The 12191-nt window shown below is 48.6% G+C and overlaps 1 protein-coding gene across 1 annotated transcript in view; it reads left to right on the top strand.

Annotated features, from left to right (window-relative positions):
* LOC135916495 (uncharacterized) overlaps window positions 1–12191 on the top strand; it is a 75539-nt gene that overhangs the window by 61104 nt on the left and 2244 nt on the right. The window contains exons 12-13 of the mRNA XM_065449882.2: window positions 1435–1566; window positions 6931–7091. Coding sequence (XP_065305954.1) covers window positions 1435–1566; window positions 6931–7091 — 293 coding nt within the window. The remainder of the gene's footprint in view (window positions 1–1434; window positions 1567–6930; window positions 7092–12191) is intronic.

A 12191-nucleotide genomic window follows, 5' to 3' on the forward strand; every position in this document is an offset into this window, starting at 1 on the left:
ACGACCATAATGCTCAATCATACTTTCGTCATAGCTCAGGTGATGCACAGGTCAAAAGTGTTCTAGAAACCTTGCTTTCAATAGTGCCATCAATGGACGCAACTTTGTCAACTTGTCACTAAGAGATAGGCTTGCATTTCGCTCAGTGCCGGAATCTCATTATCTGTACGAAGCGATTTCTTCGCATAGCATTGTAGGCCATCGTGTTGCACATATCCGTGCCGTTGTCCCAATGGCATTCTTTATCGGGCAAGTGGTTATAGCTGGACAAAACAAGTACTCCAAGAAAACCCATCTTAATTCTTCTTTGGTAACCTCCGGATCAGGCATATTCAATATAACGCATACTTTCTTGTTTGTTCGACTAGCAGCTCCACGACGGCTTCGTCAAAGAGAGTTCGAACAACTCAACAGGTGAAAAGTACATGTAAGCAACAAAGTTTGGGCCGGGAAATATGCCAAGGCTCTTCTGGAGGTCACCCGTCGTCCAGTTAGAAGCAGTGGATAATTTCGCAGGAATGGCCGCATCAACTACAGCAGAAAAAACGTCTGATGTTGCGTCACTTTGGCCTCCGGGGTCGTTGGGGTCGGACTCGCAACCATCAATGCGGCGTCCGTCAGAGAAAACAGTTTCAGCGCCGGCTCATAGCTGCCACCCGCTTAGATTGTCAATGAGCCCGTCTGATTCTTCATCGGCCGAGTCTTCATTCAAATAGGTGCTAGCTTCTGGCGGCTCGATATAAATCACTGACACGTCGTCCTCCTCCTCTTCGAGTATCTTCGCTATTCCTTCCAAAATCTACCGGTTCATACAATAAAATAACAAATAACCAATGCGGGAACGCGCCCGCAGCCGTGGAAGAGGTGAGAACGCAGTTTAAAAAAAATAAAAAGTTAGCTATCCTAAAGGCCCAACGTGACCATATGGCAACGCACAAGATAACGTACTCGTTCATGGATAAATCAAAGGTAATTCTTTCACAAATGCTCGTCGAAGGTCACATATTCAAAGAGCAATATGGGGGTAACGATATCCGACTATTACTTAAACGAGTAAAAAGAACAATTAACCCTTGGAGTGAGGCACAGCGACACTGCGCAGAGCAATACTTATACTCGCAGAGCTACACATATTCCCGCCTATGCGAGGGGCTCCCACAAAATGACTGACAGCTGCTGACACTTGGTATCCATAAAGGAAACTCTAATCTGTCAATCAGCATGTCAATGGTGATTTTGATGTCGTTCTGTTAATCTTAATTAATTGAAATACATTGTGCGTACTAACGTGACCATATGGTCACGCTGGTCTTTAAAGGTTAATATTGTGCAAGAAAATATAATAAATCAATGCTGTAAGTCTAGTCTAGCAGGCGTCGAGCCACAATTCTCAGTACACTTGCTCTGCCTTAGTTGCCTTTCTCTCTCTTCCAGGTGTGCGAAAACACAAGTTTTAATTACAGAAATACCTTCGAGTACAGCGATCGTTATAACTGCGGGTACGCCTATGACATGAATCACGGATTCACGGTATCCTTCGAGACAGTGAAATCATTCATGATAAAGGTGAGCGTCCCATGCCATATGTGCTATCGGCGACTCTACGGAATCCTCGCATTCCTACCACGCACCGTACTGCTATTAAGAATCGCAACATAGCTTCATGCAATGATAAATAATTTACCCCTTTAAAGGTTAATGAGGGTGTAAATTATTTTACAGTGTACTGTGGTAACAATATACACATACACAAAAAAGAAAAAAAAAAGCAGCTGACTTATGCAACTTTGAGAAATGACAGCCTATTTTCCTGAAAGGTGGGTTTTAAGTGCGTAAGCATTTGTATGCCTTACCGGTGAGGAAACCTGTCCCGTCCGTCCGTCCGTCACGTCAGACGCTCGCTTTTGAGATATGGCCCACAGCAGCGAGCGAATTGACCTTGGTGCTGCTCCAGGCTTCAAGGCGAACTAAGTGCCGAGAACACAGCGCACACGAAGCTATCAGCACTCGGCGCACTCTGTCATCATTGCAGATAGCTTTCAAAATAGGGCCCACGCTGCAGCGCCGTACGCAGCCGACCCCGGAGCACGGTTGACCATGGTTGATAATGCTTCGCATCGAGAGAAAGCCGCATCGTCGACCGCGCCTACGTACGAGGTCTAGCAAACCTCACACTATTCAATTACGTCACGAACTACAGTGCGCATGGACCAGAGCTCACCTTCCACGAAGCAGCATCATCATCCAAACGCACCACCGTACAACATGGTTGAACATTGCTACTACTCGCTTTTTGTTCGCCGTCTCATGCTGGTCTCAGTTAACACGTTAGTGTTGCAGGCGCGTTTCTCCCTTCCCGATGTCTTCGCAGTGTTTCTCGCAGATATACCAAGCAGTGCAGCATAGAACGACAAAACAGCAGGACATTGGTAGCAATTGGTGACGCATCATTTAGATAACGCCTGCAGGAAGTTCTGCGAGTAATTTATGTTTTTTCCGAGCACTTGCATTAAGAACGTCAGTTGCACGTCAGAAACATGAAACTTCACGTTAAGGGGTTTACTATAACGTTCTCATACTGGGAGTTCAAAATTAACCTTTAGGATTTTCTTAAAATTAGGCTCTGCGAGGCACGCGAGGACCACCTGTGCAAATAAGGTATGCGGCCAGGGGGACACAAAATGATATGATAATTATCGCTGTCAGCAGCCGAATTACATAAAATTGAATAATTAACGTTTTGTTGACTGCACTAAGTGGGTATGTTTGTACTGAAATGTTAGAGGCAGTCACGTTTCTACGCAGTATCAGTTATAATTCTTCAAGCGTGTCTGCGCTCCGAAATATAGGACACCAAATTTTAATTTTCGTTCGCGTGGTTACGAGTGAAAGAGAGTGAGGATCGGTGCAAAGCTCCTCCCTGATGTGTCGCGGCTGTTGCGTGCGGCGTTCAGTCTGACAACACCGCGGAGCCATAGCCAAAGATGACAACTGTTCCCATTTGCAAACTTCGCAGTGCTGCGCGCGCCGTCAGTGTCTACAGACGGCTCATGCCTTCGTGTGCGCTGTGTGTCCGCCGTTCTTGCATTAAGGGGCAGAACACACGAAAGTCACTTCACTCGCTGCTGCTGCCGCATTGCTGACACCAGCGCTTTGACATCGAGTGTCATGTGTTCATGTTTCCTCGTGCATGGTGGCACCATACGCTTGTTCCCTTCACCATTCACTTAGCAAGTGAATGTTTCCGAGCTTATATGGTCGGTAAGGCTACAATACTTCGTATAGCTGTGCACTAATCAAAAGAAAAGTTTGTGCCGCTTTCCGGCACAAATCTCAAAGCATGTGACCTTTCGACAGCCAATTAGAGATTCAACATGGCGAACAATGGCGACCGTGCAGCGGCCATACGTGTCGAGAATAGAGCCCCTTTGTTCTATCTCAACAAAATAGTGCGCGAAAAAGAGGTAGACGAGAAATAAACGACAAACCCCCTGTACTCTCTTATTTGAAAGCGAGAAAAGATTACGGCCCCAACTGTAGCAGACGCACCGCTGTTCTCCTTTCATTTGACGCCGACGACACGTACGGTTTCACTGCACTGTGCGATAATACTCGCCCTATACTGACTACACTGCGATATTTTAGCTTCCGCTTTCTTTGACAAGTCCTTGAATCCGGGACATTGACTAGTGAGGCGAAGCCGACTCCGGGGCGATGCAGTCGGCGTAACCCTGCGGGAAGCATTCTTTTGAATTTTAAATTCTTTTCAATTTAGAATCATTAACGCGGTGATTCCATTCCACGAGACATAGACTGCTGAGCAATGCCTCGGGGAATGGAATCTTCACCCAACGCTTACGGATGTGTGGCGCTGTTTAGTGCTTTTAGATATTAACGAAAAGAATGCGACGGATGACTACAAAATCAAAGCAACGCGCAATCGTAATGAGAAAGAAAATCATCTTACTTGTATATCTCAAATTTTATCTGAGCCACGTTGGACTGTTTCGAATCCTTGTACTCTTGCTGACGTTAACAGAGGCATATCTGGGAACTCCTGGGAAGAGGGCTAAATATAGAGGGATGATGTCTTAGCTAATTGAATAACTATACTTACCTGGGTTTCATGTAGCCAAGCCACTCAGGCCATAAGCCCAGGTAAAATTAGACACATCAGTTCGAACAGTATATTGTGTAATCACCAAAGTATGGAGCTTCTATTTTAATACTTCAATGTGCGTTTTATTACTAAAAATGACAACTCCAAAAAATTATATTCGTGCTGGTTGCGGCATGGTAAGCGACATCAGCCACACCCGTAATTACCTAACCATCTTGCGGATATCCCAGGCTTTCAGGCGGCTAAAGAAAACATACAACGCGGAATAAATTGCTTGATTTGCATATTGCCCGCAGTAAAATGTCAGTAGTTTTCATTAACCGATTTGAATCCCCAAAATCTGCACAGGGGTAATGAAGGATGCCAGTCAAGGGCACGGAATAATTTTGATCTAGGGTTCCTTAACTTTCATTGCAACCCAAAGATACACGTGAACTTTCATTGCAACCTGAAGTTACACGTACTGGAGTTTTCTTTCTTTTTTTTATCCCGCCCAAGCACTCCGTAGAAACGGTTATATAACCAGCGAAGCTGAAACATGCTGCGCCGGTGTTTATCACTGGGTTAATCCCGATGGTTTATTAAACGACTGCTTGGAAGCCTGCCGGCTCCTCGGTACGCAGTTGCTGAGTGCGCTCTGCTAAACGAGCCTGTTCTTGAGCCCGGGCTGCAGCATCGGCACGGGGTAGCTGGAGCTCGTTCCCGGTTCTGCTCGCGGTGTTGCTGATCGAAAGCTGCCTGCTCGTCCGGAGTACGTATGACGCGTGGCCGACCCATTCCGGAGTCGGAGGGAAACTGCTACTGAGAGGAAACGGCAAACGGCTGCAACGGAGAGTAACGACGACACTACTAGCGCAGCCAATCACGCAGCTCTCTCTCTCTCCCTCTTTATTTCGCGCATGCTCATGGGGTTGCGTCGGATGAGTTTTTAGCGCACGAGCCACAAACGGACGGACGGACGAATCGGCTAGCCATAAACAGCTTCGCTGTAAAAAAAAAAAGAAAGAAAATGACCATAATAGCCGAGTTTCAGCACACGACCTTATACAGAGCAGCAGACCATACAGCCACTGCAGCCAAGGCGGAGGATATGGGGAACTTTAAGTTGGCCCTATACATCAGTCTATATTCGGTTTAATTACAGTTTTACCAGTGCTTAGCTAAGAGGCAAGGGAGCGGTGTAGCGTGGACCCATGGACATAAAAGACGGAGGGACTCCTTACTCTCATGCGAGCTTGCCAAAATAACGGAACTATTCCACGTTCTCCAAACTAATGCGCCTTACTTGAAACCCTTTAGTGAAGCAGGTCTGTGAACATTTATCAGTTAAAAATGAATTTCTGCCAGTACTCCCGCTGCTTACCAAGCCTTAAGAAAAGCTACTCGGCTTGTACGCGTTGCCTAGGCATAAAAGAAAAAAACAAATCGATGTCTGTGGCAGTGAATCATGACGCGACGACCAGGCGCCTTCACGACAAAGCGTAAGCCGAGGTTAAGGGAGACTAAGGACGCCAAGCCTGCGTCTGCATATCCTCAAACCAACACCATGTAGCAAGCTGGCATTATTCTTCGAAAATCTGCTTTTCAGATTGAGAGCAGCGTAGCAACAAAAAAGGTGTTTCCGCTTTTTTTTTTTTGTTTAAGCGACACCCGGCGAAGCCGCACGAAAATCCCATCGGACAAAAAAGTTGCACGTGGCATAGGATGGAGGGTGCAAGCTATCTTAAGGTTCTGGCACCCTCCTTCTCTAAGCGTAATGGAACCTCTTGCAAATTGCAGCAAAACTGCTGATTCATAGCCAACCAGCCGTCCGCTCGTCTTTTACGCGAGGCGGTTGATTATGCGATCATCATCATCATCATCATCAGCAGCAGCAGCAGCAGCGTGGCTACGCCCACTGCAGGGCAAAGGCCTCTCCCATACTTCTCCAACTACCGCGGTCATGTGCTAATTGTGGCCATGTTGTCCCTGCAAACTTCTTAATATCATCCGCCCGCCTAACTTTCTACCGCCCCCAGCAACGCTTCCCTCCTCTTGGAATCCAGTCCGCATCCCTAAATGATCAACCATTCCCAATGTGCGCTGGGCGGTGAAAGCTATAGGGCATGGTCTTGCTTCTTTCTTTTTATGTCAATTCTGTTTTCGTTGAGGACACTGCGTGCGTCAGCACGCGAATTCTGAAACATTAAGATCCGTAAGCAGCGTGGTGCAAGAGCGGTGAACTAAAGGCGGTGTCCAGCATTGCTGTGGTCGCCTTTTTTATGTCCTTGCCTTCAGATAAGACAAGCGAAGCGGAAACGCAAATATCGCAGTATAGAGGGGGGGGGGGGTGCATATCACGCAGTGCGGTGAAATCAAATCGGATGTGCGCGCCTGCCAATGATACTCTTAAACAATATTACACCGTTTGGGTCGTATCTTGCCACACAACGATAATCGTCATCTGTCTTGTCCGCATTTCCTTTCCTTAAGGCTGCGAGCCCGGTACTTCCATGCCACGAACGGCATGCGCTTTATCAGCATGACCTAGCATTCTCGACAGGAAAGTAGCGAGCGTACCGTTTTCAAGAAAGGAAACGCAGGCAAGACAAGTGGCGAATATTGTTGTGTTACAAATATACACGCGAAAAGGTGTACAGGTGTTTGAGGGTGTAATAATGAATGTACGTTTCACGCTGTAGCTTCGGTTATACGATGGGCCACGCGCTCCGCTGTTCGCGTTTCGTTTGACGCCGATGGTGTAACTCATGTTGCAAAGTGACGCCTCTTGAGCGCAATGACTCTTTCTGTCCTTACGCGCCCGCTCGCAGTTCTGGTACCTTTACGAGAACACGGACCTGCTGGTCGGGCTCGCCGCCTACGACGTTAACTATGACGCCGCGCCCATGTACTGCACGTTATTCAAGTGGTCTCCCTGGTCGCGGCTGCTTATTATGGTCTACAGTCGCAAGTCTCTCAACGTTACTCGCTCGTACGCACCGTGGGTATTTTATACAAACCGCAGATCTGGTGCGTCCGCTGCGTGTACCATGCCCCTATGGTCATGCCTCTCCAAGCTATAGCATTGTATGCAGAGGTGCCCTGTTGTTTTGTTACTATGGAACAATTTATACAGTAATTGACCCTTCTATTTCATCTTGCACTGTAAGCCACTTCCCTCTGTATGTCTCATGGCACTGAGGGAAGACAAATGGAGGGAATAAATATGAATTTAATAAATTAACGCATCGAGAACGCTACATGTTGCTTGCGTGCCTCTAAGCTAATAATCTCGATGCACGGAAGATCTGCTTACCTGTTGAACCTATACAGTACGAGATTAGGAAAATTACGCTTACAGTAAGCATAGTGGTCTGAAAGTAAGTACATAGTAAGTAGATAGAGAGTAGATAGGTTCCAAAGTAGCTGGAAAATTTTTTTACAAATGCGTTTCACTTATTTATTGAAACCAAGGTGAAGCGATATTGTCACGTGGTTAGTGACGTTAAAGAACAAAGTAGCAACACCGTGAAATACAAAACTAGCTTTTATTGGGCGAACCTGTGCCCACAAAACAGGCTACACTTAAAGCGCAGCGAGAGCGGCGAACACAGTCGGCGCTCGTCGAAAATCTCAGCGGGTCAGGCTCATCGAATTTTATAGACCAGTCGTCGAACGTTCCAGAGTAATCGCTGGGACCCACATGCCTTCCACAAAGTTCTACGCCATTCGCGTCGCGCATGCATGCAATCACATTACACGAGGTTCGACGACAACAGATATCGGATAGAATAAAACGATAACATTCTAGAAACTTCCGATACATTTAAACACGTCCCGCGCAGAGCGATAACATTTCGAGGACGGTAAAAGCGCTCACCCGTAAAAAATAAACGAGTTCACATGTCAATCCACCCCTCTCAAAAGGCATCGGCCCGATGCTGCGAACATAACAGGAGAGTAAAAGACAAAAGGACACTTGTTCAACAAAGTAATAACAAAGAAACGAAGTCCAAGGTGACACAGTCGAAAAAAGAAAGAATCAGAAGTTCAGCTATGCGGCGTTACGAAAGTTCATTAGCGGTGGTGAAACGGCTGAAGACGCATAACATGAACTACTTCAGGTCGTGCGCGGTGCCGCTGTGAATGCAAAATGCCGTCTGGCACGACCTCATAGCCAAGATCGCCAACACGTCGGTTGATCTTGTAGGGTCAGAAATAGCACCGCAATAGATTCTCACTGAGTCCTCGTCGACGTATTGGGGTCCAAACCCAAACACGGTTGCCAGGCTAGTACTGGACGAAGCGTCGTCGGAGGTTGTAGTGCCGGCTGTCGGTAGGTATGCTGCTGGTTCTTGATACGGTTAAGAATGGCGAGCTGCAAGGCAAGATTGCCACCCAGTTACGACTGGGCGACACGACGCGCATCTCCCCCTCACCGTCGCTGCAGCTAGGAGGCGTTCGAAGAAGCGGCCTTTGTGCTGAAAACCGCCTCCTTCAACTAGCCCCATCGACATTGTGACGGAACGAGTTCGGTGTGCGAACAATGGTTCCGGAGTTCTCCAGCGCGGACCTGATCTGTTACGCCTGAACAAGCTGCCGCGGGAAAGCCGTATTTTGGTGCTTCCCATGCCTCGGGCAGCCGCAAGACAACGAGCTACCCACGATTGGCGCCGTTACTTCTCGGAACGGCACCCCTCCAACGCCGGCGCCAGGCTTCGGAATGTGTGTGCCTTTGTGTACGTAAACTCATCTGCGGAGCAGCGGCGAGTTCGTGATGAGTAAACGAACAGTCGTCGCCTCGTATGGCCGGCGGACCGAGTGTATAAAAACTGTTGTTGGGCGAATGTTGGCTCACTTCTCTTGAGCAGTCATGTTAGACTGATACACTTCTCTCCTGCAGTCATGTTGGACTGACACTCTCTTTGACAAGCAGTCATGTTAGACTGATTTAATTTCTGTAAATAAACCCATTTTCCTCGTTCTTGATGAGAAGCAGTTCTTCACTTCATCAATGTCCTCAGCGTAAGTAAGTTGGACAACGGCATGGGCCAGCTACCTTCGAATTCATGTCCTACTCCAATCTTGGCAAAGGACCACGGGAGATGGGATTGAGCCCCCAATCCTGACAATACGTAGGCGGGCGAGCTGTCGAGCTTCTTCGGCGCGCTGGAGATAGATAGCGACGTCAAGATTCTCTTCGTCGGTCACGTGCGGCAGCATGGCGTCGAGAGTCATCGTCGGGTTCCTGCCGTAAACAAGCTTGAACAGCGTGATATGTGTTGCTTCTTGCACCGCCACGTTGTAAGCAAAGGTTACGCATGGCAGGACGGCATCCCACGTCTTGTGCTCGACGTCGACGTACATTGCTAGCATGTCGGCGAGGATCTTGTTCAGGCGCTCCCTGAGACCATTCGTATGCGGGTTGTAGGCAGTTGTCTTCCGGTGGCTTGTCTGGATGTATTGCAGAATGACTTGGGTGAGCTCTGCTGTAAAAGCCGTTCCTCTGTCGGTGATGAGGGCTTCTGGAGCACCATGTCGCAGCAGGATGTTCTCGACGAAAAATTTCGCCACTTCGGCTGCGCTGCCTTTCGTTAGAGCTTTAGTTTCAGCGAAGGGGGTGAGATAGTCCGTCGCCACGACGATCCACTTATTTCCGGAAGTTGATGTCGGAAACAGTCCCAGCAAGTCCATCCCGATCAGCTGAAAAGGTTGGTAAGGAGGCTTGATTGGCTGTAGTAATCCCGCTGGCCTTGTCGGTGGCGTCTTGCGTCGCTGACAGTCTCGACATGTCTTTACGTAACGGGTGACATCGGCGGTTAGGCGCGGTAAGTAATACTTTTCTTGTATCCTCTATAGCGTCCGGGAGAAACCGAGATGCCCAGCGGTCGGATCGTCATGTAGGGCGTGCAGCACTTCTGGACGCAGCGCCGACGGAACAAGAAGGTAGTTGGCGCGGACTGGTAAGGAGTTCTTCTCCACGAGTAGGCTGTTTTGAAGCGTGAATGAAGACAATCCGCGCTTAAATGCCCTAGGGACTACGTGGGTGTGCCCTTCTAAATAATCGACGAGGCCTTTTAGCTCCGGGTCTGCTTGTTGCTGTTTAGCGAAGTCTTCCGCGCTTATTATTCCAAGGAAGGAGTTGTCTTCGTCATCTTGCGGCAGCGGGTCAATGGGAGCGCGTGATAGGCAATCGGCATCTGAGTGTTTTCGTCCGGACTTTTAGGTTACACTGATGTCGTATTCTTGTAGTCTGTGGCTCCACCGCGCCAGCCGTCCTGAAGGGTCTTTTAAGTTAGCTAGCCAACACAACGCGTGATGGTCGCTGACCACTTTGAATGGCCTCCCCTATAGGTACGGGCGGAATTTTGCTGTAGCCCAAATGATGTCGAAGCATTCCTTTTCGGTCGTAGAATAATTGCCTTCCGCTTTTGACAGCGGCCGGCTAGCATTAGATATCATGCGTTCAAGTCCGTCTTTCCTCTGGACTAGGACGGGACCGAGGCCTAGGCTACTGGCGTCAGTATGGATTTATGTATCGGCATCCTCGTCGAAGTGTGCAAGTACCGGCTGCGACTGCATGCGTCCTTTGAGCACTTCCTTCTTGTCGATAGGCTGCGGGAACTTTGCGATGACAACTGTCTTTTGCGGTGCGGGTTGGACTCCAGATTTGCCGATGACGTGGCCTAGAAACAGAAGCTCGTCGTAAGCGAAGCGGCACTTTTCCGGCTTCAAAGTAAGCCCTGATGACCTGATGGCCTCTAGTACTGTTGCAAGCCGCCTAAGGTGATCGTCGAAATTTCCAGCGAAGACGACGACGTCATCCAAGTAAATGAGACAGGTCTGCCACTTCAATCCTGCTAAAACCATGTCCATCACGCGCTGTAACGTTGAAGGCGCCGAGCACAGTCCGAATGGCATAGCCTTGAACTCGTAGAGGCCGTCCGGGGTGATGAAGGCGGTCTTTTCGCGATCTCTTTCGTCGACTTCTATTTGCCAATAGCCAGACTTGAGGTCCATAGACGAGAAGTATTTAGCGTTGCAGAGCCATCCAATGTGTCGTCTATTCCTGGGAGGGGGTTTACGTCCTTCTTCGTGATCTTGTTCAGACGACGATAATCGACGCAGAAACGTAGGGTGCCGTCCTTTTTCTGAATGATGTCGTCACGCAGCATTTCGTAGACTTGGTGCCTCAGAGCCTCACGTTCTCGCGTAGAAACTCGATAAGGGCTCTGGTGGAGTGGTCGAGCACACTCTTCAGTTATTATGCGATGCTTTGCCACTGGCGTTTGTCGAATCCTTGATGACGTTGAAAAGCACTCTTTGTATCGTCGAAGTAAACTTCTGAGCTGTTGTTGCTTAATCATGGGGATTATTGGATTTATGTCGAAGTCTGGTTCGTGAACTACGGTTGTCGGGATAGATGCGGCAGAATCCGTGAGGACAATAGCATTGCTGCTTTCCAGAACTTCCCCGATGTATGCGATTGTCGTGCCCTTGTTGATGTGCTTGAACTCCTGGCTGAAATTTGTCAGCAACACTTTCGTCTTTCCTCCGTGCACTTGAGCGATTCTTCTTGCGACGCAAATTTCGCGATCGTGCAGTTGACGTTGGTCGCCCTTGATGACGCCGTCTACGTCATCAGTTGTCTCGGTGCCGACCGAAATAACAATGCTGGAGCGCGGCGGGATGCTCACTTGATCTTGGAGCACACTCAAGGCTTGGTGACTCCGAGTACTGTCCGGCAACATCGCATGATCTTCCGACAGCGTTATCGATTTTGACTTCAGGTCTATGAGTGCGCCGGGTTGGTTAAGGAAGTCCATGCTGAGAATGACGTCTAGTGAACACTGTTGGAGGATAACGAAGGTGGCAGGGTAAGTCCGCTCGTGAATTGTAATTCTTGCTGTGCACATTCCAGTCGGCGTTATGAAGTGCCCTCCAGTGGTCCGACATTGAGGTCCTTCCCATTTAGTACTAACGTTCTTCAACTGGGCGGCGATGTGTCCACTCATAACGGGGTAATCAACCCTTGTTTCGATTAGGCGGTGACTGCGTGGCCGTTGAGAAGCACGTCGAGGTCGGTGGTACT

This window comes from Dermacentor albipictus, chromosome 9 (assembly GCF_038994185.2).
Source record: "Dermacentor albipictus isolate Rhodes 1998 colony chromosome 9, USDA_Dalb.pri_finalv2, whole genome shotgun sequence".
In the NCBI taxonomy this organism is placed as follows: Eukaryota; Metazoa; Arthropoda; class Arachnida; order Ixodida; family Ixodidae; genus Dermacentor; species Dermacentor albipictus.